Consider the following 25,128-nt stretch of genomic DNA (forward strand, 5'->3'; position numbering starts at 1 on the left):
TGTCTTAAAGAGTTGCTGCTTTAGCCTACAGCAGTATTGGAAGCATTTAAAAGAGAGTGTTGTAACTATCAGCTCTGACCAGAGGTGTGTGAGTGCAAGTAAAGAGGAGAAGAGAATGAAAATAAATGATTGTGAAAAAACAAAGCAAGGTACGCCGCAGGAAACGACGCCTAAAAAAGAACATAAAGGCAACAGAGGTTCAAGACAACACAATGTAATACTCCAAACGATATATTTATCACAAAATAGTTTCTAGACTTTGACAATAGGAGTCGGATTTCTAGAGAAGTGTGCGTATTTGATTATGTGTGCCTGGCCCAGATGACAGACGTTGATGGACAGTAGTGCAGCGTCGCCTCATCCTGCTTACAGGTCCTCCTTCACCCTCGGACAGGCCAATCTGTGCACACACCAACACAGACACCACAGAACGCTTCTCAGTCACCATGCAGCCCATTTGTCACGTCAAACTGCTTCAGAAAGACACGGCGGTCAAGTTACAGAGGTAATTGTATCAAAGTGACCCCTATGCAATGGTCATAGATTGCTTACTTTACAGAGAGGTGCTGTATCCTTGTTCATTGATAGAACTAAAAGGAGAATGAAAGGACATAGTCAGGTAATAACTAAAAATCTTAAAGGCAGATTATGAATAACATTTAAAGAAAAAATGTTCTTACAAGAAGAAGAGTTAGGTTCGGTGTAAAGGTGGCGCTCAGCTGGAACTCTTCGTTTTTTCATCTTTTTCTTTTGTTCCATTCGTTTCCTCTGCAGGCGCCTGCTTGGTGGAAGTGGCAGTTTTCGGCCTGTCCTCTGGCTTTTCAGAAGGGTCAACCACTGTGGCCCCCCTACTTGTGTTGCAGCCCATGATTTTTCAAAATTTGAGAGTGTGCAGCGTGTCGTTCAGCTGATGGTTGTCCACAGGAGTATGAAGTGTCAAAATCCTGGTCGTCACCTTAAAACTTGTGTGTTGTGGGCTCAGGTGCATTTGTTCTCCATGGCAACTATATGACTTCCTGTTGTGTTAACTTTGTTGGTTTATTTTACAGTCCTTTGTCTGTTGTATCACATTGCCTTTTTGCAAATACATCCCTAAGCGACAGTGGTTGAGAATTAACTCTGAAGCAAAACATGGTTACTGATAAACACTGAAGTGGGCTGTGTGTCAATCACACAGTAGCTATGGTTACTGACTTTTCCACAGTGGAAAATTTGTGTTTTGATTCCCTTGGAGGAGTTTTAGCCATCGTCATTTCACAAAATCCAATTTACATCAAACTTTATAGAGCAGAAAGAAACAGGTGTAAAAGTCAACAACTTGTGATCAGAAACGTTAGAATTTAAAAAAAATCTTCTTTTTTTTTTTAGATATTGGATCTATACATGACATGTTTCTGAATTATCTTTTTGTGAAGTGTCTTTCAAACTCTTTGAAAATTGGTTTAATTTACAGGTTAAAGTGGTTAATTTGCATTGTTGTAAAGTTTACAGTATTGTGATATGCTGGATGGTGCAGAGCAGGCTGTGGTGTGCACGGTCACTGGGAAGTTAAGAATGTCAAGGGTGGCCGACATTAAATTAAATTTAAGGGGATGATGCTGTTTAGATTCATTCACTAAATTTGACCTTATATACTAGCTTTATTGTGTCTAGGGGTTTGCTCATATCTTTCTATATTTAACTGCCTAAATCCACAAAGACCAGTAAGCAACTGGTCCTATTCTGGACACAGTAAACTCTACTGGAGCTAACCACAGGAATTCTTACGTTACGTATTTCTAAGTTATTCCGTCGCTGAAGTGCTACAGCTGAGGGTTACCCCACCTTTGAAATCGCACGTTAACTCTCGATGTAACACAACATAACAAAAAGGAAAGAGGCAGTATATTGTGGTGCTATTCAGGAATAGCACAAATTAGTTACCAATTAAATTTTTCAAGGACGCAGATTAAATTAGCAAAATAAAAATCTCCACAAACAGAACTGCGGCTGAACTGAAATTTGAAAAATTCTATAGAAATAGAAAGGCATCTGTTCCATTGCCAAACCCTAGTTTTTTACATGATGTTGCACTGGTTGGCAGTGTTTCTTGGAGGTTTCTGGTCCTCACTGGGTGAAATTGGTTGCAAAGAAGGCGCTGCACTGAACTGGTTGGGAAATAGACATTTTTCCTAGCAACAGGTAGTTGACAGGATGTCACTGACTAATCTGTAGGCCTGCATGACTGGGATATTAGCAATCATTTTCCCAGCGACTGCCACTAACCTCCAACCATTTGCAATCAACTGAGGACTGCTCATTTCCCCCCTTCATGATGGGTTGTTTGCTGAGGGGTTCACTTGATCCCACATTATTAATTGTCATCAAGTTAAAATCTTGTGGTTAGTGGTCACGTGTCTTCAAAAGCTCGGTAATACCTACTTATTGTTAAACTCAGATTTAAAGAAACTTTGTTGCATCAGCAGATGATAATAAAGCCAACTTCTGTCAACTGACACATGTATCATTCTGCGCAATAAATCTCAAAAGCAAAACACTTTTCTGTTTGGAAAAGAGCTTTAATAAAATCACCATGCAGTTTTTGATTGATGTCCTGTTGAATCAGCTGTGATACTCAGTCTGTAATAAACGGTGGCTAAAACTGCTGACTGGATTTTTAAAGATTTATTGAGACTGAATTTGTTTTAGCTTCTACATTTATGTTGACCAGTGCAAGTTTCTGCTACTGTAACAGCACTTTTCATTTATTATTTTTGCAAAAGTCTTACTTTAGTTTATCCTCAATAGTTTTGCGATAAGTTGAATGTAAAAACAACTTTAAATTAATTTAGAGTGGTATGCATCAAACCCCTAGTATCACCAATATGCAGTCAGAATCAAATCACTTCAAACTTCAGTATTCATGCAAGTCATAGACTGGAGTTAATGTTAGTATGTACACTCAAAATTCCAAAAGTAAGTCAAACATAAAAAACAGATCAGTCTAGTGAGAACAAATGAGTACATCCTCAAATTAATCACACAGGGCCTTCAAATATGGTGTCAGTTATTAGACTCTTCTTAGAGAGTAATAAGTCTTATTTTAACCTCAGACATCCAGGGTTTGGTGTTCCCCAGTTAATTTAAATCAATAATTCTGCAAATCATCTAAAAAAAATCTTGTAGCTAAATTTAGCTAAATTTAAAAAAATAAATAGCTGCCAAATTGTCCATCTTTCAACAGGACAGTGATGAGCATGCTGGAAAATCCACCAAAAATTGAGTTTAAAATGTTCATTGAAACATTTAAAATAAATAAAACATTTTGCATACATGTAAAGGTACCATGTTATTATTATTATGTGAGATTTAAGTCATTAAGATAACGAACTATAATTATATAAATGTTCTAATTATGCAAAAATGACTAAATCAAAATTTTGTTTTGTTATATTAGCTTCAGAGGCCTAAGTTACACTTTTTTTAACAGAATTGTTAAATTTGTGCAGAAAAAAAACTTTTTGCCCAAATGTCTATTGGATGCATTTGTGGATACATTTATGTTTTCATATTACTGTAAATATTAATTCCTGTGGATGCAGACAAACACTAACTAATCTGCCTTTTAGTTGCTAAAGTCCTGTCTCAGTCCTTTTTTTTATCTAAGAAAAACTCACTGGGCACTTTGCAGCCTTGTCTTTCTTTAAATTCATACAATATCATGAAGGACACTTCCATCAGGCAGCAACCCAGGATGACCAGTCTTCTATTACTGTGCTGGGGATAAAGTGGCTTATTCACAGACCTTCACACATGACTTATGGTATCAGAAAAAAATGGTTCCAAACAAAAGAGCCAAGCAACGGAAATTTAGTCCTTTGAGCTGACAGAGAATTTGTCAAGAAGTAAATGTGTGCTTTACTTCCATCGGAGTGGAGGTTAGGCCTGTTAGCTGGAATAAGCTAGACCTGGTCCTGGTTCATTCTTGTAATGCGATCATTGAACACATTTCTCAGTCGTCTCTGCCAGGCTGACTGCCCATCCAAACGAAGCCTCTTGGCTGAGGATCCATCTCCTTCCTCATCTCTATCCAGTGATACCGCGTAGCATCGCATGTTTGGTGACCTGCCCGTTTTGATCATGTTGTTGATCTCACGCAGAAGCTGTGAACAAAAGGAAAATAATATTCTACTGTGTGCGAGCAAAGTCAACCATTTTTATTCACTAAATCATTTCCAAAATAGGAATGTAAAATGTATTCAGCCTAGATTGTACCCCAACACACAAAATTTTTTAAGACGATCATGTGAAAACAAAAACACTATATCCACACACCTCTGGAGGACTTGAGTTGAAGTAGTAGCAGAGCCCAGTTCTGTGAGGGGAAGGGGTTTCTGTGTTGTATGGTGAAATGGAGATGGACGGGCTGTTGGACAGCTGATAACAGCGAGGAGATGCTTTCCACTGTCGAGGGTATGGAGACAAAGGAGGGGTGTCTCGCTGGACAAGAAATGAAGTGTAAGCATTACATGGAAAATAAACATTTCCCATTTTTACTGAGTTCTTAGTTTTGTGACGTCAGCTCAGAAAAAAGAAAAAATGTTCACTTACTAATGAGGTTTGAGCAAACTGTTTGGCAAAATGCTGCATCTTTGTCGTGTAGACCTGGTTGTAAAAATGGATGAGATTGCCCCGTTCCTCCTGCCCAGGTCTTGGATAATGTGTTGATGGTGTGTTGGGGGTTAGGATAGTGCTGCTGTGCTTTCCGGTATCTATAATCAACAATATAATAAAAAGTTACTTATCACTGTGGAATTACTCTGGGATAATGGATATAATGCAGGTAAAATGTTGTAAGTGAATCATTTGGTAACTTGATGGGTGTCATTTTTCTTGTGCAATGAGGCATTGCTATGAGTTCTACCTCTGTATAGTACTTTATTTGGATCTAACACAACACATGCTGCATTCGTTTTCTTTAACCACCACCAGTGCCACTGTTTCCGAGCCACATAGCCAGCTAACAATACATGCGCATTTCTTTGCCCACAGTGGATTGCAAGCATGTGAGCATGCATTACACATATAAAGCTACGATGGCAGTGAGGGCAATGTGTAGTCCCATTTTCAATACTTATTGGGACGCATTATGTACATTACTGTAATTACAAGGCTATTTTGTAAGTGTGTTTTTTAAAACAGGTGTTCCATAATATTTAAAATATATGACTTTTTTATTTAAAAGCTTTCTTACTGATTTTTTTAATGGTAGAATTTTCCTCCATCCTTTCTGAAATCAGCACGTTTTTGCAGACCTGCAGATAGAAACGGTAAATGCTGAAACAAGTGCTTTGAGTTGTTACTGTCAACCTGCTAACCTCCTTGCAAGACTGAAATGCTCATGTAAAGCAGGTATAATGATATTGTCACAGTTATTTAAAAAATGTACCTGTTAACATTAAAACATTTGATGATAAACACAAAACAGAATGTCGCTAAAACTGATGGAATCTTGGAATAAGTGGGCCCAGCTGATACACGTTTCAACCTGTATCGCTATATTTTGTTAATTCACAGCTGTATACTAAAGACAGCAAAAAATAAAAACCAAAATAAAAGAAACTTACACTTTTGTTGGCACGTGGCTGTGACTTGTAGCATTTCATTATCTGTTTGAAGGGTATCTCCATCTTGGTAATCTGTAAAGGCAAATGCCACCACTTAACTGCTGAGTATGTGTTTTCCAATGAAGTCCATGCATTACCAACATGGATTCTTTTTAGGATTACAAATACAGTTTTCCTTTAATTTCATGTCAGTGAAAAGCGATAAAAACTTTTTCAGCTGTCAAGTGCCCTCACAACAGTCTTTAATTTTATTTAAACACCAAGTAGTTCTTTTCCATAAAACTGTAAATCTGTAAACCTCCCTGAAGGTTTTACTTCTCCGTGGTCAGGGTGGACTCAATTTGGGGCAGGTGTCCAACATCAGAGGTCTAAGAAGTCTGGCCATTCTGATTTACTGTGGCTTTGATTTACTGCACCGTCTCTCTGTTTGCTGTTCTCCCTACCTACATCTTGCTGGTACTGCATTAGTCATCATCTGCAAAATGCTGGTATATCTTAGCCCACCCTGAACATTTAAATGTATTCCTCACTCCCTAAGAATTGTTTAAAGTTTATTATTCATCTTCTCTGAGACAACCACTTGCATTTTCCAGTTGCATTGTCTTGCATTATTTTAGCAGATTCTGGTGGGTTTTAATAGTATCTTTTAAAACCCACCTTTGCTATGATGTAGATAGCACACATGAGCAGTTGGTCCAGGTGACGGTCTTCCATTAGACAAGAGCAGTGGACCAAGGAATACTCAAAGCAGGTCCAGATCTTTAATCGCAGCTCATCAGATATTTCCAGCGTGGAACACAGCTCCCTCAGACGCTTGGCCATCAAGCTGTAAACCTGAGATAAAGACAGACATGACCACACTAAACATGCCATATAACAACAATGGCAACTGGATGCATGATATAGAACTGACCTTCCGAGCAAACAGATGGAGGGAGCTGCATCTCTCTTGTCTGTTTATAGCTGATGGGGAACACTGCTGCTCTGTCCTGGCTGAGTGGTTCATCCCCAAACTGACATCTACTGGCAAAAATAGTTTACCACTCAATCTATAGTAATAGTGTAAACAGTTTGCAGGGAATGGTTTTATTTAAAATGAGTCTTTAGTGCACTGTGTTAATACCTCTCGGCACACCTGGATCCGTTTGCATTGGACCTTCAAGCCTATTTGGATGCATTACCTACATTTGACACAAGGCAAAACTCTCATTAAAACCCGAACTGCTCAAAGAAAAATTTAATTGCTTTGGATATGTTATAAAATTTCCAAATATTGATCATTTATGATGTCAGGCAAAGAGTATTTGTGTTATTCCAAACCTGCTGGCAGGTGGGCATATGGCCCTCGTTGGGTGTGATTTCATCCCACAGTGGTGAGTCGCTGATCCAAGCCAAGTTCTCCAAAACCTTTTCTTCCACTTGGATGAGGTGTGTGACCACATAGTGAGGCAAGCCTGACCCAACCCGCCAAACAGGCTCAATCACCTGTGAGAACAAAGAAAAACAAAAGAGGGAGCATTCATATCACAGACTAAATGTTACTGTATCACTAAGTGTACAGTATATGGCAAAAACAAAGTACCTTCCAAAAGTGGTATGGTTCCAGTTTGAGGATCTGAAGGAGCAGCGGGAAGTCACATGGTAAGCTGTTTGAGGTTACAGCGATCTCCAAGCAACAGGCCACCAGACAGCGCTGGAAAAGATCATGCTCCAAGATGCCCTGCATCAAACACACCTGTTTTACATGCATTACAAGCACCAGCTGCTTTACTTCAAAGATGACTCAAAATAAATAAAATACATAAGTTATGAGATCACAGGTGCTGTGAGACATTTATCTGTGACTGCTCAGTTAATATGGTCAAAGCTCAGTTCCATCTTTGGCCACCAGATGGCGTGCACTTACTGAGATGTCACTGAAGCCCAGCCTTTTCCTCTCTTGACTGATCAGGCTCTCCAAGATTCTGTGATACCAAACCCCTGCCTCGTAGCAGCACTTTGCTGCCAACTCTGTGAACAATATTAGATAGATTATTTTTTGGCACGTATCAACAACACGGGCTTTATTCCAGAATTTCACACCTGCTATCAAAAGACAGCCTGCTCTCTAATCATAAGAATTTCGGCTATCAACCAGATACACGCTGAAGGCCACATTCCACTGTAAAATCATCACTGTACCTTTGGTCTTCTCATTTCCCTCGTCATCCCTGTAATGCTGTAGAAACATTTGCAGCATGCATTTCAGTCTTGTTTCAATCGCCTCAGTCGAATCTCTGGAGCAAGCCCTGAATCCAAGGCATCGTCACAGAAATTTGAGCAGCACAAAAGGAAATGGAAAATGTAATTCAACAATATTCTGCCATTGGCATAAAGTGGAGGTGTAAGTTCTAAACTGTAAATGAAATGCCACACGTGTGTTTTTTAAAGCTCTTGCTTACAACAGTAGAAACTATATTAAAGAATTCCCAGTACAGAAACTTTATCAGCTCTGTGTGCTTACACATTATTGATCTTGACCACACCCTCAGTGCCTTTTAGCAAAACACCAGATGTTAACTACACTATGTAGCTGTTAAATTGATCTAGCCACATTTGTACAGTGTGTGAGGCAGACTGATGAAAGATCTGAGGCGCGTTGTGCTTTATTGCAGCTATTAGTGCTGCGAGTATCAGTATCAGGTTGACATACACACAGCCTACACAGATAAACACTGTGTGAGTCAGTAATGCTTTGTAACTGCAGGGCTAACCTCAACATTGCGATCAGACAGTCACTAGGGCCAAACCTTGGCTTTCCCACAATCCCCTGTGGCACAGTTGCCATGGTGACCTCCTCACTCACACAGGATGAGAGTCAGAGCAGGAATCAAATGGACACCTAAACATGGAGTGAAAAAAATACACATTTTGTTTACAAACTAGAGGTAACTTTGCATGAATCATAATTGAAAATATTAGCTTGTACGAGGACCTGAGGCATAGGCAGACTAAGCAGCTGCTTATCACACACCAGATAACTGCATCATCATCAGTGTCAACTAATCATTTTCATTCTAAATGGCTCAACGTGGTTCTCTATTGGACGGTGTGCTGGCAGACCATAGCGAGCTGCAGTGAGTGTGTTTTGCCACAGGGAGGCAGTGTCCAACATTTGTGGTACAATCAATGTGTGTGCGACTCTTGCTTGCGCTGTTGTTGGTCTGTGCAAGTCACGATGTTACAACATACAAAGTACTGAAGGAAAACCAAGTGTTAGAAATATTCAAAAGCGTCCACTGCAGACCCTTGTCTGCTTCAATTCTGTATTTTTGAGCTTTGATGAATTTTGGCACTTTTACTGTTCCACTTTCACCCCCATTCTTTTCCAGTTGGCTTGTCCACCAATCAGCAATCACCTTACATCCAGTTGAGCTACTTACTATTTTAGAGGATCATGTTTGCATAGGTTAAAAACCCCTCACTGTAGGCAAATAACTAGAAAAATACACGCAACCTTTTGACAACGACTAACCTAAAAGCAACTGAACGGGGCTGTGGCTCAGGTGGTAGAGTGGGTCCGCTACTAATTGGAATTCCAGGGAGGGATGTCCGGTGTTGTGCGCATGCGCAGAAACAACGGGTAGGATGGTTTGCCAGGTAGGATGGATTCCCAGAACACCGGCTCCTCCTGGTCATGTGTCGAAGTATCCTTGAGAAAGATACTGAATCCCAACTTTCATCTGTTGGAGTGAGTTTGTGAGAATGTTAGATAAAAGTACGTAGGAACACATAAAAGCACTGCATGCTTTTGTGTGACTGGATGAATTAGACTTTTAGTAGAAAGTGTTTTGAATGTTCAAATTAGTAAACGGTACTAAATAAGTACCAGTCCACTTACAGCTACACTGCTATAAAGCTAGCTGTTTGTTAATGGACTGCAACAATTGTGTCTCAAAAAAAATAAAATAAAACCACACTTTTAAGCCTGTTAATGGAATATATAGTTAATACTGACTGGTGATGGATTTTACTGGGAAGGGTGCCCAAAAGCCAGCTTATTTACAGAAACGTCAAACTATGGTCTTACACCTGGAGTTTTATATTTGCTGCTGCCTTTCTTGTTATGGATGCATTAGATGGCCTGGTGGTCTTGTTGACAGCACCACTTTCCCACTCTGTTCATTTGCCTTTAGTGACTCACTCATGTGTACTTCCTGCTCTGAGGCAGCTGTGAATAGTCACTTTTGTTCCTGTGCACCTCACATACTGAAAACCTAAGAAAAACATCTGAAACTCAGTTTCCCTGTGCAGGGCAACTGTCAATTTGGCAAGTCGTGTAACAACAAGAATATTTTAGATGCCAGAGAAGACTCATGAGGAAATAATAAGTTAAATACTGAACCATCCTTGGGTCACGTGAATAATAATGGTGGATAATGTTGACTGTTAATCTCTAAAAAGTGTGTTTCAAAGCATGGTTCGATCTGCTGAGAATTGAATACTCCGTCCCCTCGCGGTAAAGTCCCCTCTTCTTTTTACAGTCTCTTTGTGTGCTACCACCAGCCTGAACGAGACTCTGTTCCTCTAACCATTCTCACATGTGCTGTTTATTACTGCCTGTGCTGAGTCAGTCTACAATGACTGCGGATGACACTGTAGGTGGATAAGAAGCAGTTTTGCTCAAAAATGTGCCATAAGGTTTTCAGAGTAGAGCACGTCACACTCAACATTACTATTGTGATTTCCTAATATTTCCTTTCATGTGGCTATACTTTCCCCCCACTAACAAGACAAAATCAGAACCAGAATTAGTTTAATTCTGACCTTTTGCTTAATCTCCAACATAAGGACATTTCTATATACTTTTGTGATCATTGCAGCTTAATGGATGCCTTTTGATTCTCTGTGTTCCAGATTTGCTCACAACTTACTGTTCGTGTTGGTTGAAGCAGCAGCTGTCTGATGCGTTTTCCATGTGGTGAGGTAAAATGGCAAGAAAAACTCTCATCGTGCACTCCAAATTTTAGTCCAAATGCTGATATCAGTCCAATGGCATCTTAAAACATCAAGTTGTGTCTCATTCTGACGGACTTCCAGCTGCTGCATCTCAGAAGAGACAAACAGGAAGTTGGAAGCATCAATATGCATGCAGCTTCTCATAAATATGAATCACACCCTATCTTGTTATCTTTAGCAGGAAGATCCTGGAAGCACGGTGTCGATTTAAAAACACCACAGATGTGTTTTCTGCATGTTTGTTTGCTGTTTTAATTTTGCTAAAAGCTGGCACAATATCTAAATCACACCCATTTCCTGTTTCCTCTGGACTGGACTCCACTCAAGTCAACTCACATGCAACTCATGCTAAGTGAAAATAGGCCTACTTTCACTTTCTAACATGTGCTAGTCCCTTAAAGAGAATTAAACTAAACATTGCCTTTATCTTGGTTTATAATCAGACTTTGTTATTCAGTGCATTAAAGCCTGCTGAAAAATAGCTATATAGATGGTTAATGTGTGCAGAGGATTCTTTTATTCTGCAGCTTTTAGGAACACTGAAGCAGATCGTGTAACTGTTGCATTTTACTCCAAATAGTCAGCTGACTTCCAGTGCAGTTTATTATCTCTGTGGAACTTTCAACGTAGCTCAAGAAAACAAAACTCATAAACCAGGATCAAAGTCACTCACCAGTGTCAGTGGCTCTTCTGGGATGGTGTTAGGTCAAACTGACAGACTTCTGCTCTTAAAAATCTCTCCTGTGTGTTTGTCTAGTAGCAGCAGAGCAATGCAGCATGATTCAGTGCAGCCAACCTGCTGCTCTGCAGGGTGAGGAAGTTCAGCCCATTGGCCTCTCACATTAGACAAGCCTCAACTTGTCATCTGGTCTGGTTGCTAAGATAAGTGCCAAACAGCAGTAGAAGCAGTTAAACAGGTCACTGAGCACCACCCTGAGGAGAAAAGAAGGACTTGCAGTGAAGAAAGGCCCTCTGCTGCAAGAGTTTGGTATGTAGCCTTGTTCATTTCCAACATTGCTGGAACAATATGGGCACTAGAGTTCTGTGTCTACTAACGTTTATGCAGTGTTTATGTGCAAATGGATCCATTAAATAAGCAGTAAATTGAATATTTTAAAAAAAAAAAAATCACAAGGAAATATGTAATTGTTTTTTTAAGAAAATACTTGGGAGTGAAATAAATTATCAAGCCTCATCTAGAATATTAACAACAAAACTATGTTTTTCCTACTGCATTATTTCAGTCACACATACTTACCTGTTGTGTCTTTGCTCTACGGCCTAACAGTTTGGGTGCTCACTGCTTCATCATTGTGTGTTACTGTGAGCTAGTGCCCTGCTGCAGTATGTGTGTAACTAAACTAATGTTGAGGCTACACAAATATATACACACACACACACACACACACACACACACACACATGTATTTTTGCATGTGTTGTGATGCTGAACAAAAATTTGATATATACCTGTACAATTTTTTTAAAGGATTCAAGACAAAGCGGTCAACTCCTTGATATAACTGAATTCTTCAAAAAGTCCCTGGGACAAAGTAAAAGGCACACTTAATTGATAGTCAGAAGAATATGTTTAATAAAAATAATTAAACCTCAATTTCCTCTATAGAACTTCATAGAAAGTAATCCAATAAATTACAAATGACTTTTAAGACGTGTTTTCCTGCACTACATTAAGAATTATTTTGACTACACAGACCACAACTTGCAAATATATCAACTGTCCAATGAGAAAGAAAGAAAAAAAAAAGAAAAGAAAGAAAAAGACACAAACTGACCAGGGTGACATTTAGGATACTATCAAGCTTGAAATAAAAATACAAACCCCATGATGGTAGTTTTGTCATCTCAGTGATTACATGTATGAAAACCTCCCTGTACAGCAGTAGTGTGTTTTGTCGTTCCTCTTGCATATTGGTCATTGTTTTCTTGTGTCTGTGTTTAATGCAGATTCAGCACAGCCTCTTTAGCAGCAAGCAGTGCTTTCAAGGTCTGTATACAATATAACCTCTACAAAAAGAAGGAAAAAAAGGAAGGAAAGCAATGAAAGCGAGAAGTCCCATCTTGTGTCTACATTTATCTCTTAACGAGGATTAACACAGTCATCAATCCATCGCTGCGGGGCAACAAAAAGTAGCAAAAGTCATCAGTCAGTCACCTACAGCAGATGTAGCAGTGGCTGGGTGTTTGCATAAGGGCACTACAAGTTTAAAGAGCGTAGAGGTGCAGATATACAAAATGACAGTGGCATGTTTAAGTTCATTGCTCAGACATAGAAAAATACCGTACTGTTAGTAATAATAATTAAAAAAGAAAAAATGCAATTGCATTGCAAGCAAACCCATGACGAGGTCTATATATAACAGGCATACAAGAAAACCACATTAAAGCAACATTAGAAATCAGGCATGTCTTCAGTCTTTGTTCATGTCTGAACCCACGGAGAAAAATGCTACAGCTACACTTAAGAACTAAACAGGTTTTTCAGCGGGCTGTCACCCTCAGCCCAAACAGAAACCTCACCTCGGAAATAATTTGTGTATCTAACAGTCCACTGTGTAACAGCAGTCCTAGAGCAAGCACTGTTGTGCTGAGAGAGACTTACAAAAAGGTACTTCGGTTCGAGTGAACTCCAGTGTTTGTGTGTATATCCTGGTTACAGGTTTAAAATGGACATGTGCACGGATGCTGAGCAAAACACACAAGCATGGATAGTGAGCGTAGATGTGAGCGGTGAATGAAAGAGAGTGAGGTACAGGATAAGGGCACTTCTACATCTATCTGAAGCTCTGTTCGTCAGAAAACAGAGTTGAGGGTGAAGTGAAATAAATCAAGACAGCGCTGAAAACTCCCAGCAACAAAAGCTATTATTGAGCCCTTCCTGAAGCTAACCCGTGTGGCACTGCGTAAAATTTAATACTTAGACAATGACAGTGATACTACAATCTTAGCCAGGAACTGAACTAACTTGTGCTTGTGCCCCATGGGCTTTGTAGGAACACAGGTTGCCATGCAATGCGTATCATCAAGCACTTGAATCCTCCAAATTTCCAAAGAGAAATTTTTGACGGTATTAAAAAAACAAAACGACAAAAAAACCAAAAAAAACAACAGCAATGCGGTTTTTTACGTCTCATAGCCTGTCAGCCCCCACACCACCACCTAACATACAGCCTGGTGAGTTATGGATGCGGCGAGAGGAGCAGCTCAGGAAGCAAAACACAGAGGAAGGTTTCATTTAAAATAAAATCAAAAAAGGCCTCTGACACACATTCCAGCAGAGATGAGAACATTGTGTACATTGACAGATCACACACACACCCATGCACATGTACATTTGCACAGTGAAGCCAATCCATTTAGCAAAGTTGAGGTAAGATTCAGTCAAATACATCGGGGTTGTAGAAATAATATCCATCAACACTACAAAGACCAAACAACTCCGTCAAGACCGCCAAGGGTCAAAGGGCAGTTTTTTGGCACACAGTAGAAGGTTTTTCTCTGTTACCGCAGCTCAAGGAGCTTTTAGTTATAATTAAGAGATGTGCAGGTGAATGTGAATGCCTACTGTTGGTGGCTAAAGTGCGCCTTGAACATGCTGTGGCATGTTTGTAAGGTGATGGTGAATATTAAAATGTAAAGTCAGACAGTAGAGAAATGAATTATGTTTAACTTCTTCTTTTTTTTTGAAAGACAGATTTAAGCTTGTGTACGTCTGGAAAAATAATAATTTTACCATTTTTCCAAGTCCTTACTAAGGAAGGAATCATTTCCTACCTGGACAAGGAGAAGTGATAAATAACCTCTTCAAGATGATATGAAGGTATTTGACAGGTTTGTGAGAGTTGTGCACTCGGGTGGAACATGGCAGACAGAGAATCTACAGCTTCAGTGACATTCATTAGCTGCCCAAGTTATTGCTGACATATCCAACGTATGATCTGCAAAGCATAAGTGTCAACGAACCTGTAAAAGTACTATTTACAAGAGAACCCAAAGTGTTTGTCAAGTGTCATTCCCCACACCCCTGACAATCAAAATATATTAATAGTACAGCTCAAAGAGCGTGTTGATGTAGTTTTACTTCTTTTAATAAAATTAATCCTGACATAATTACAATAATGCCTTTTTTGTTGCAATAATTGCATGGTACAAGTTCAGAGTTCAGAAATCTACTAAAGTCTGACATGCAAAATGTCTCAAAACAAGACTGTACCTTGTGAACAAACATTGACATTTTATTTCAGTTTCTTTAGGTCAGTTTTTCCTATTTTTTTATTTCTTTTTTAAAGGTTTTTGTAGTCTTTATTACAGAACATTGTAGTTAGTTCTTGTATTTACATGTAAAGAAATCACAACAGAAGTGCTGGAAAATCCATATATATATGTGAATATATGTATACATTTCTAGGCAATACATAAATAAATTTATATTTATATATTTGTAGGATCAGTCCTCATCACTTGAGTCTGAATCGTCTGAGGATGAGGAAGAGCTCCCAGACTCTGATGAAGAAGACTCTGCTTTCCCTGAACCTTCAGGACCACTGTTATCCTTTTGTTCTATGGATTCATCCTCTTCCTCCTCCTCCCCCTCATCCAAAGCGTCTTCCAAAAGCTCGTCTTCCTCCTCTCCATCCTTGTCTCCCTCTGGCTGCTCTGTCTCCTGATGTGATGACTGGGAAACTGAAGGTAGAGGAGGAGCAGTTGGAAGGGTGGGGTCACTGTTTGAGCTCTGTGGCTGTGTGGTGGACACAGGAAGGTTAAGGCCTGGAGTGAGAAGCGTCCCTGGGTAAAGCATACTGGAGAGTAACAAGGGGTTAAGAGACAGTGGCTGACTGGAGGCTGCAGAGGCAGCTGAAGCACTTTGTGTGGCGGAGGAAGAGGAAGCAGAGCTGGAAGTGGAGGAAGGAGTCGTGTTTGAGCCCTCTGTCCTTTCTCCTTTGGTGTCTGAGGTGTGAGAGGGGGCTTTAGAGGCAGTTGGCTCTCCTGTCCCACCGCTGGTTATTCCCTTTGTTTTCTCTTCAGAGCCTCCTGCAGCTTCCTGAGCAGGCTTCCCAAGCAAGCTGCCCATACTGAGGAGGTTTGGCAGTCCAGCCATACCAGACAGCATCATGGGAAACATGGCAGCCAAGTTACTTGCAGCCAGGTTACTAGCATCAGACGGCAGCCCCATCAGGCCTGCAGTGAGCTGCAGGGACTGTAAATTCTGGAGGTTTTGCTGGAAGGCCTGCAGACTCGTGAGGTCCATTCCAGAGAGGAGGCCGTTTGCCAGCAGTGGGTTCAAACCTAGTGCCGAGGCTGCCGGGTTAGGTGGTGCTCCTGCCGCTGCAGCTGCAGCTGCCGCTGCCTTGGCCAAAGGATTCTTAGGTCGCCGTCCACGCCGACTTACCTCCTCTGGAACAATGGGTCCAGTCAGGATCCTGTCAAACATGCTCTCTGGGAGGTAACCCTGGAAAAGATGGAATGATGTTGGTAGGGTTCCCCAATACAAGCAAATAGTCAGGTAGTGACAGTGACAACAGTTCACTGTTACTTAATTAGGCTCATTGAGATAAAACTAATGTTGTCCTAAGAGAAGAAGAACAGCACATATTTGAACATATGCATTAAGGTTAGTCAGGCCAGTTTTACTACTATCTGCACTCAATAACATGAATGGGGTGAATTTAAAAACCATTTCGATGGCACCAAACTGCCGTCTCTAAAATGATCAGAAACAGGTTAAAACCTTCATGACAGTAGAACTTACGCCTGTTTAAATTTTATAAGGTATAAATTTTATAATATGTGAGGGAAGTGTTACTCTGTAACTTACCGACTGTTTAACAACATCGGCCCATTCAGGCGGGACTCCATACTCTGGGTTTTCCTGAAGGAATCGGCATAGGTCCTTCAGCGGAGGAGCAAAGGCTCCACCAATCTTCAAGAAAGAATACAGACAACATAAACCCAAGTGCACATCACTGTTATAATGTACACACTGTCAAAATGATTATTAACAAATTAAAAGCCATCTTTGTATTTGTATGGCTGGTTATGACTTAAACACCACCAACACACCTTGCGTGCGTTTCTCCTGTTGATGATCTGGACCCTTTCTTCTCCCGTCAAGCTGTTCACATCAATCTTGTTGGGGTTTCTACAGCGGTGCCTTTTCTGCTTTGGCCGGCCATCCTGGAAGTGGAACTGCATTTGCATCTTATTTACCCCCTAAACATGAAATGTAACGACAGTTAGTTACATAGAATGTCTAACTACAAGAAGTTTTCTGCTCATACTGGTTCCTCTGTTTTTTTAATTAAATATGTACTAAATAAAATAATGTTTCTAAATATCTATTATTTTAGTTAATCAGGAATTGTCTCTTTTCAACAGACAAGAAGAATTTGAAGCCCTTGGAACACTTACACAGATAAAAGCTCCTGTGTCTGCCACAAAGCCAGGGTTTTCTTTTAGCCACTGCTCCAGTTCTTTCCTCCTGGGGGCATCATCCCCAGCCAGCCGGGTGCCATCTTTCAGGTTGATAACCGGGACCCTGCTCTCAGTGTCTGCAGGGACCTGACTGGGGTTCTGACTGTAGCTTGATGCAGGGCCTGGAGTCATGCCCACCTGGCCAATACCCCCCCACCCTGGAGGTACCTGAAAGCATATGAGCATGTCATTATATACTGTATACTTTGCAGAACAGCCATTAAAAAAAAAAAAAAAAAAAAATCAGAAGAGCACTTTTAACAAATATAATTGGTTCCAAAAATAAAATAAAAAAAATCAGGAAACTGCCATTTGTGATTGTTTTCTGATTTCTAGCATAACATACTTACTAAGAAGTATGCTCAGCTAACAGAACAACTGCTTACCTGATCGGGAACTGTTGGGACTCTACTCTTGTTCATGAAGAGCAGGTCCATTCCCTCAACGTTCTTCCTCCTCCCTCTCCTCCTTTTAACCACTGGCTGGCCATCTATTACTCCATTTGGCCTCATCTGACCAGTAAGACCTGTAGGAACTGGAGGAGAAACAGCCTGTTAGCAGTGAACTACTGTGTCAGAAAAAGGGCTAACTCTAAATCTTTTCTTAAATTGGAGCCACATTCATATTTTGGTGTCAGGACTTTGACTTTTTCTTACATTTAAGAATATTATGAACAGACCAGATGATTTTCTTACAGAATTAAGATATTTAATAAAGAAAATGTCTGTATTGAGTACGCAAAGCCAATGCAACAGTCCAGACTGTTTTTCTCTGATCCTTTGCTACCATCTTGTGGTGCTAAAGAAAAACAGCATTGTCCATTTCAGCACACTGTGCACGAACAGATGCTCAGATCTTTGCTCTATTTACATTCAGATATATTTTAGACAGCACACATCATCAGGCAATACATTTCTATAGTGCAATGTATTCCCTTTTTGGATAACACCAACTGTTTAACTGCACACAACTAAAGCCTACTCAAATATGAATGGTCAACACTACTTGGACTACAAACAGAGAACTTCTGCTGCCTAAAGTCTTTCCTGTTGCCTAGAGATTTGCGTATTCATACGCCAAATCTGTTGAGGAAGATTATTTTTAAAGAAACATACCCGTCTGGAAGCTGGACTGAGGTTTGGTGATGTCAGCAAGTCCTGTATCTGAGGCACTCTGGAGCTCATGAAGCCGAGCCAGGTACTGCTGCTGGGCCTGGGGACCTTCCTCAGACTCCAGGGCCCTCTTCAGAGGTAGACCCTGTTTCTGGAAGGTCAACTTCAGACCTCCCTCCTGTTATACAGACAACAGTGTAAGACAAGTCTAGGAAAATGACTGTCGGGGAAATGTACAGATTTATAAACAAAGAAAAGCTTTAGACTTTATTTGTTGAGTCTGTCTGAGACTTTCCTGAATGATCACATTCTTTTTGTCTTGTGATTTAAGGATGACTAGGACTGCTGTTCTCATTGCTCTCTCTTAATGGAAATGCTTACTTGAGATCTTTGTTAATTCATCTTGTAAAAAGTTTCTCACAAAATAAAAACAAATCTTGTTCAGATATTTTCTGGTTAGTAATACTGGGACACATGGACACACAGTGGGTAGTGCTTAGCAAAGCAGTGGGTAAAGCTTTTTCAGACTGGAGTTGAAAGCCATGCCAAAGCAATAGCTGCTGTCAGCATATAATATCTTAATATTGAAGGTAACAAGCTTCTGGTGTTTAATGATCTGTGATGGTAAAAACCATAAATTTGGAAAATGATCCCCATCAAAAAACAGCATAAAAGGAAAGATGAATACAAGCAAATCTGAAGCCTGCCATGTTAATGGCCACATTGCTTAGGAGCATATCAGAGAACACCCACAGCAGAGGTCTCCATTTCAATCTGATTATTAGCAAGACCCCCTTCAGTCTAGAGAGGCTTCAGACTGAACCTTATTATATTCTCATGACTGACTGATTTGTGCTCATGTAATCACAGCCCAAGAGCCCAATTCAAATTGAGTGTGTGGGAAAAGAGAGGAAGGCTGCTATTAAATTAATCTCTCCTCCTGCCAGGCAGTCAAAACCACTAATCATACCCAAAGGAAAGCAGGAAGAAAACCAGAGAAACATGCTGAACACGGCAACTAACACCGGTCATGGCAGCAGGAAGTGGTAGGGTCCTAGGATTAGGGCGAAGCAGAGGGAGGAGGGGAGGAAGGGAGAAATCAACATACATCGTTGAGTTTTACTGAGAACTCCTTGTTTTCTGCAACATGCTTGGTCACCTTTGACCCCTGTGGTGAAGCAGAGGGGTCCTCGCACATGCTGTTGGCATTGTCCAGCAGCTTGGTGGTGTAGAAGGAGGCCACAGCGCCTCCAGGCTCATAGACCCGACGTGTTCCCGGCCATTTGCCTTTAAGCACTGCCTGGCAAATGCTGTCCAGGCGGTTAATAATCACGCGATCCTTAAAAAGCAAGAGCCACAGAATTTTAGTGCGATTTCCCCACAGCACCTGACCACACTGTAAGTGGACATATTAATGTGTTTTCAGCATTACATCATCAGCAAATTATGCAAACCGCACATATGCATAGTTAATCACCTTTGGCCAGTATGATGCAGCCAGCATGTACCCTCCACCCTGGAAAGGGTGTGAAGAGTTGTTGGAGATGCCATTCTCAGCTACATGGGTGTCTTGTGTTTCATCCTGCGTAGCGCTGAGAGATGCCACACTGTCCTCATCAAATCCCTTTACACTTGTAACAGTGGGGACTGAGAAAAATCGGCAAAAAGACATTTGAGATCCACAAAGAATGAAACAGAGAAAATGCATTTATTTGAACCTAGAAAAGCTCACTGTCAGCACTCCTAACAAAACATTACTTGCTTTAAGTTTTCTGGAACTTGCATAAGAAAGTACTCACCCTTCTTTTTTCCTTCCTCTCCCTCACTTTCACTGTCATCAGAAGAAGATGAGGAGGAGGATGATGATGATGAAGAGCCAGAAGAGCAAGATGAAGAAGAAGAGGAGGAGCTGGACCCTGAATGTGATGAGGAAGATGAGGATGACGATGAAGAGGAAGAAGAGCGTGACGTCGAACTTGAGGAGGAGCCATCTGAGTCGGACTCTGTGCCATGCCTGGCGTCCTTGCGGCCCCTCTTGGTCTTCTTCGGTTTCCTCTCTGAGGAGTTGGGTGTGAGGGGTTTCGTTCGTGCTGCCACCATCTGCCTTTCATTGTCCCTGGTTACTGAAACAGGCTTCTCTTCCAGACCTGTGGGAGTAGCTGGTGCTTGAGTCGGGGTCCAACTTGCTCCCTGTCTTTCCTTGCTCTCCTCACCCTCTGAAATTGGTTCCACTTTGGGCGTGACCCCACATAGGTCTGCGTCTCTTTGAGTGGGTGGAGGCAGTGGAGAGCCTGTCAACACTGAAGTGGTAGCTTGGTACTGAGGGTGTAAGAGCGGTGTGGATGTACGTGATTGCTGCTGTGCAGCTTTTGTTTGACTGTAGTTGCGTTGGGCAGCCATGAAGCTGAGTTCAGGGTCTCTCAGAATGTGGTAATCAGTGCGACTTACACCATGCTTTGCAGCACCAATTAGCAGGTCACGGTCATGACTACCAGCCTCCCACCAAACAGGTAAGTCAGAGCTCATCTGACACAGTGGCAGACGCTCGTACAATAATTGATGTCGAAGGACTTGTTCCCTCACCTGCCGAAGCAGCTCTATTCTGTACAGGGTACGAGATGCTCGCTCTTCTGTAATGGGCTGGATGTTTAGAGAAGGGTCCACTGCAGAGTCTGGAACAAAATGAACAAGCAGGTTTGAGAAAAAAAAAAATTCTCAACAGGAAACTCTCAGACTTGTTTTTGTCTGGAGCTTCAATGTCACAGTGTTTATCTTTCCACAAATGATTAACCTTATCAGTCAGTCGTCTACCTCAGAACTGCTGAGCCAGCTTGTTTACTAAGGTGTTACAGACCATCCTCCAAAACAGAACCTTGGAGTCAGGATTGAGTGAGCCACATACTACATGAAGCACTGTTTTCACGTTAAGTTATCCAACTAAATGGATTTTCTTGATGAGATCAAATGGCTTAGAGACACTAACTGTTGAAAATAATCTGAAGGATCTTCCCTTCAGATATAGGTGTGACTGGACCATAATATATGACATTGTGATCTGCATACATGTCTGCAAATAAGAAAATGAGCATCTGACCTCCCTCTTTAGGTGGCAGGCGACACACACGTCGGCACATGGCAGTAAAAGCACAAAGGTATTTCTGCAGGCTCTCATCAGTCTTCTTGTGCAGCCGAGCCATAGCCCTGAACTTGGTCCAATCAAACCGCCCGAGGTTTGGGTCAAAAACGACACCAAAAGTAGAGACAACGCGATAAAAGTCAGCCTCTTCTCGTCTGGTCCATCTGTTGAAAGTGGAAAATAAATTTAAATTCTATTAGTTAAACATACGCTCTCTCTTAAAAAAAAAAAAAAAGATTTCTGATGTCTGGTTGGCATACTATTGACCAGTCATGTTTGAAACTGCGATACTAAGAATAGAATTTGAAAAAGTGCATCAGAAGACTGATGGCTATCGTTAACAATCTTGATTTGTATTTACTATTTTTACTATTTGTAAAACTGAAAATGAATATCCATTGGCCCATTTGAAATCCTAGAAAATTGCCTGTTGCTCTGGGAGGCTATGTCAGCAGATTGGGTAATGGGTTCCCACACTGCCCAACCCCGACACATAATATTCTGCTTTTACGAGAGCATATGAATATTGAATTGCTTCTTTTTCAGCCATCACTGATATAATCTGTGTTCTAACCTTTGTTGCCGTTCAATCTTGGCAGCCATCTTGGGGTTGAGGGTGTCGTTGAGAGTGGGGGGTAGCGGGCAAAGTGGAGCAGACAGCACCATAGTCTGCTGGGAGGACTGAGACTGAGTCTGGTGGATGTGTAGGATCTGGCGGCTCTTGGTGTAGCGCTGAGAAGCTGTTATCAGACGTCTCAGCCTGGCTGTCAGCACTGAGGGGGAGGGCCAGTAGGCACTTTCACTTTCTGTCACTGGAACAGGATCTGAATTAAATAAACAGCAAAAAGAGTGGCATTATTTCTAATATTTTTATTGAATTTACCACTTGAAATCTCTAGATTTCTCCTGCCCGTGGGAGGCCTGTGCTTGTAATCATGATAATTTGCTGTGAATCTAATACTTACCTCCAGCACTGTCAGTGATAACCAAGTCTCCAGGAGAAGAGGCGTCGTCCTGAATGAGAAGAATATATGTTTAAAGAAGATTACTGGAGAACTGACAACCCCAACAAGTCAAATTAAGTATCAAATATCTTGATGCATGCTCAATCATCCAGGTAAGGAAATCCTAAAAAGTTGATTCTGTTCAGCTGAACAGAAAAACGCTACATCCACATGAACAGAATAACATTTTGGGGAATAAATATCAAATAGCAACATTCACCTTTGAGTCTTGTGACCTTACCTCCATGTCGTCCTTTAACAGTGCTGGAGCAGGCTTGTATTCTGGATCATCCACATCCCTATCCACATAGAGAAAGTTTGTGTCTTGTTGGGTTTTTTTTGCAGATGACAGATTAAAAGATATCTGGACCAGCCTAATCAAATTAAAGTAAAAGACAAAGTATTTTAACAGTTCAGGTGGGTGTCGTGTACTCACCCATCCATGAAATCATTGTTTCTCTGTTCAGCAGCGATGGCCTTCTCATCTGGTTTTCCCACACGCTCTAGGAAACACAGGGTAGGGTCTCCACGAATAGTGTTGTACTTCTCATAACCTGGGAAAGCACAGGAGGATAAGTAAACACCAAAATTAGTTAAGGATAATGCATGGAAACAGATATGAAGTAGACAAGCTGGTTCATTTCCCACCAACGAAAAATATTTTAGCAGGTTTCCACTGATGGTACTTTAAATAACAAATGCTGACTTTTCCTTTTCACCAAACTCACCACTATCATCACGGAAAAAGCTTAACTTAAAAGCTAACTTTTAGTTGGAACTTAAAATCCAGAATTACATTTTTTGTACTGAAGTTTTAAAACAAACAAACAAACAAACAAGCAAGTCACATTAGTAGAAAAACTGTGTTACCATGCTTAAAGACACCCAGCAGAAGACACTTGTCAGAGATTGCATCCCACCACAGTGCTGGAAGCTCTGAATTGTCAGGCTCTGGAACCCAGATCTTTACTTCACTGTAGAGGACAAGAAGACGCACAGCTTTAGACGGGTATTATGGGGAGTGATGTTTATACATTTCAATATACTTGCTGATAGTTGTGACCGTTTTTCAAAAGATACTTCTTGATGCATTTTTAAAAAGCAGCTGGATTTGATTAAACAACTTTTTTTTTTTTTTGGTCGTTAAGAGCTTTATTTGATATAATGATTTTCTGCTCAGAAATACAAATGTACTGTTTGAAATAAACAATTTAGCATAAAAATATATATATATTTTTTTTGATTAAACAACTTAAAAAAAACAAAAAACAAAACCCTTATACATCTATTTGCTTCAATACAAACGTCTTTTATTGTTAATCCATACAAAGCTATTTGTAAAATGTAAATAGTCATTTCATGTTCATGGCAGTTGGCATGTTTTTGAAAAGATCACAATGTGGCATTATACCTTAAATACAAATAAGGTTGCTATAGTGAATTTAGTGTTGAATCTGGCCACGTCAAAGATGCAAAAGCACTGTAGTTGAACCATCTTGTTCTTGAGCAGAAAATAAATAAGTCCCGTCTTTCACCAGCAGGTGGAGCTCTGCAACCTTCTAATGAATTTGGCTGATCATTTGTTCCCTCAACAGGTTGATACCATAGGCTAATGACACCACTCCAGGAGAGAAGTCTGTGGCAACGCCTTTAACCCTTTAACCAGAGTTGTCATTTAACATCTCTATCAAGGCATTTACTGTTGTATTAAGGCAGAGGAAGCATTGGTCTTTTCTGTACAGTGAGATTGCGAGTAGTGTACAATTATAAAAATGCTGCATAAAGGTTTAAAAGCTGTCTACTGCTAAGTATAAACAGATGAGTTATGTCCTAAGAAGAGTATAGTATAGTCCTTGCCAAAAATAAATTCTAATGGAGACCCAAGCAATAAGAGTTGCAGGAAAAACTCATCTTAGTGATAAACGGTTTTAATTCTCAGTGCAAACAACCCAAGTTGACATCAGACTAGGTAAAAGTCAAGCTCACCTGGAGTCCACGCCATCTAGCACCTTCTGGGCCTGGCTTCCTATCACCTCTTGTTTCAGGTAGTAGAGCATTCTGACCCTGAGCAGCACCCTGCACAGAGAAAACCCACTGGTCAGAACAAAGCCCTGACCACTCAGCCCTGCTGAGCAAGCAGAAGTAATACACAATACACAGACATACGCACACAGACTCACCAATTTGTTGGGCAGAATGCAATTAACTGTGTGGTCAGACTACAGACTGTATTGTATACTCATTTCATTTTCACTTATACATTTAGTCACATTCATCAATTTATGCCTATAATCTCTCATCTTTAAGTGTACTAAGAGCAAAGTACAGCTATAAATACTCCACTGTACTGGCCTTTGACGGAGCAGGAGACTCTACCCAACTCTTCTGAAGAGACCGGCATATGTGCCAACCCTGATCAATTAACTATGAATTATTGTATCACTTAGAGTGACATTATTGTATAGACGTCACAAGGGAGTCATGAGCACATCCACAGCTCGGCTCTGAGGACTGAATGAACAGACAAGCGTCTCTCTCCAGTTGTCATGTGGTTGTACTGGCAGTAGATGAAGGCTGGGAAGTCGAGGCTGACAAGGTAGAGAGGAGGCTGACTCACAGGGGAGACATTAGCTCTGTGATGCATGATCGCACATTACAGGCAGCAGGCTTTGAGCGCAGACAGTGAAGTGCTGGGAACCGATGTGCTGGTGTACCAGAGCTGTAGCGTCTAGCAAGCCTTGAGATTTTCTTGGTGACGAAGACCTACGGTCTAGTCATTCT

The 25,128-nt window shown here is 40.8% G+C and overlaps 2 protein-coding genes and 2 long non-coding RNA genes across 11 annotated transcripts in view; 1 reads left to right on the forward strand and 3 right to left on the reverse strand.

Moving 5' to 3' along the window:
* Positions 1 to 361: 361 nt before the first annotated feature.
* On the reverse strand, positions 362 to 1,248 carry LOC147338680 (uncharacterized). Its single transcript, XR_015130193.1, has 3 exons — positions 681 to 1,248; positions 553 to 590; positions 362 to 473 (listed from the first exon to the last, which is right to left on the reverse strand). It is a non-coding gene; the product is annotated as an uncharacterized LOC147338680 (long non-coding RNA).
* A 1,278-nt stretch (positions 1,249 to 2,526) lies between these two features.
* On the reverse strand, positions 2,527 to 11,475 carry LOC147338681 (retinoblastoma-like protein 2). 4 transcript variants are annotated; one of them, XM_086262906.1, is made up of 16 exons: positions 11,278 to 11,475; positions 10,520 to 10,688; positions 9,029 to 9,328; positions 8,360 to 8,487; positions 7,788 to 7,894; positions 7,513 to 7,616; positions 7,189 to 7,341; positions 6,927 to 7,091; positions 6,730 to 6,787; positions 6,520 to 6,629; positions 6,264 to 6,440; positions 5,607 to 5,678; positions 5,234 to 5,294; positions 4,591 to 4,751; positions 4,315 to 4,479; positions 2,527 to 4,142 (listed from the first exon to the last, which is right to left on the reverse strand). In XM_086262906.1, the coding sequence occupies exons 4-16, from the start codon at positions 8,431 to 8,433 to the stop codon at positions 3,942 to 3,944; spliced, it is 1,608 nt and encodes a 535-aa protein (XP_086119032.1). In that variant the 5' UTR covers positions 8,434 to 8,487; positions 9,029 to 9,328; positions 10,520 to 10,688; positions 11,278 to 11,475; the 3' UTR covers positions 2,527 to 3,941. The 4 variants fall into 4 exon arrangements, with proteins under 4 accessions (XP_086119032.1, XP_086118961.1, XP_086119070.1 ...); XM_086262835.1 differs by having other exon boundaries at positions 9,121 to 9,328; positions 11,278 to 11,474; XM_086262944.1 differs by having other exon boundaries at positions 6,520 to 6,626; positions 9,121 to 9,328; positions 11,278 to 11,471.
* On the forward strand, positions 9,116 to 11,686 carry LOC147338682 (uncharacterized). Its single transcript, XR_015124942.1, has 3 exons — positions 9,116 to 9,336; positions 10,503 to 10,571; positions 11,362 to 11,686. It is a non-coding gene; the product is annotated as an uncharacterized LOC147338682 (long non-coding RNA).
* A 487-nt stretch (positions 11,687 to 12,173) lies between these two features.
* chd9 (chromodomain helicase DNA binding protein 9) overlaps positions 12,174 to 25,128 on the reverse strand; it is a 72,540-nt gene continuing 59,585 nt past the window's right edge. For 4 of the 5 annotated variants that reach the window (XM_086263207.1, XM_086263291.1, XM_086263535.1 and 1 more), the window contains 16 exons: positions 24,334 to 24,423; positions 23,218 to 23,321; positions 22,784 to 22,901; positions 22,589 to 22,646; positions 22,309 to 22,357; positions 21,918 to 22,167; positions 21,302 to 21,507; positions 20,007 to 20,879; positions 19,685 to 19,854; positions 19,316 to 19,546; positions 18,211 to 18,385; positions 17,482 to 17,630; positions 17,033 to 17,263; positions 16,685 to 16,834; positions 16,440 to 16,544; positions 12,174 to 16,073 (listed from right to left, as the gene is read on the reverse strand). In XM_086263207.1, coding sequence (XP_086119333.1) covers positions 15,072 to 16,073; positions 16,440 to 16,544; positions 16,685 to 16,834; positions 17,033 to 17,263; positions 17,482 to 17,630; positions 18,211 to 18,385; positions 19,316 to 19,546; positions 19,685 to 19,854; positions 20,007 to 20,879; positions 21,302 to 21,507; positions 21,918 to 22,167; positions 22,309 to 22,357; positions 22,589 to 22,646; positions 22,784 to 22,901; positions 23,218 to 23,321; positions 24,334 to 24,423 — 3,961 coding nt within the window. In that variant the 3' untranslated portion in view covers positions 12,174 to 15,071. The remainder of the gene's footprint in view (positions 16,074 to 16,439; positions 16,545 to 16,684; positions 16,835 to 17,032; positions 17,264 to 17,481; positions 17,631 to 18,210; positions 18,386 to 19,315; positions 19,547 to 19,684; positions 19,855 to 20,006; positions 20,880 to 21,301; positions 21,508 to 21,917; positions 22,168 to 22,308; positions 22,358 to 22,588; positions 22,647 to 22,783; positions 22,902 to 23,217; positions 23,322 to 24,333; positions 24,424 to 25,128) is intronic. The other variant, XM_086263371.1, reaches the window with a different exon arrangement.

This window comes from Aulonocara sp. 'chitande type north' Nkhata Bay, linkage group LG1 (assembly GCF_057382095.1).
Source record: "Aulonocara sp. 'chitande type north' Nkhata Bay isolate Kocher_YH1m ecotype deep benthic linkage group LG1, A_spYH_male_GT1.1, whole genome shotgun sequence".
In the NCBI taxonomy this organism is placed as follows: Eukaryota; Metazoa; Chordata; class Actinopteri; order Cichliformes; family Cichlidae; genus Aulonocara; species Aulonocara sp. 'chitande type north' Nkhata Bay.

Excerpts from the sequence above, each read along its gene's own strand:
- LOC147338681 (XM_086262906.1), bottom strand. The coding sequence starts at position 8,433 with ATGGCAACTGTGCCACAGGGGATTGTGGGAAAGCCAAGGTTTGGCCCT. Across the intron at positions 6,441-6,519 it reads TCCATCTGTTTGCTCGGAAG|GTTTACAGCTTGATGGCCAA; the intron begins GTCAGTTCTATA and ends TCTTTATCTCAG. Across the intron at positions 4,143-4,314 it reads TCAACTCAAGTCCTCCAGAG|CTTCTGCGTGAGATCAACAA; the intron begins GTGTGTGGATAT and ends TTTTGTTCACAG.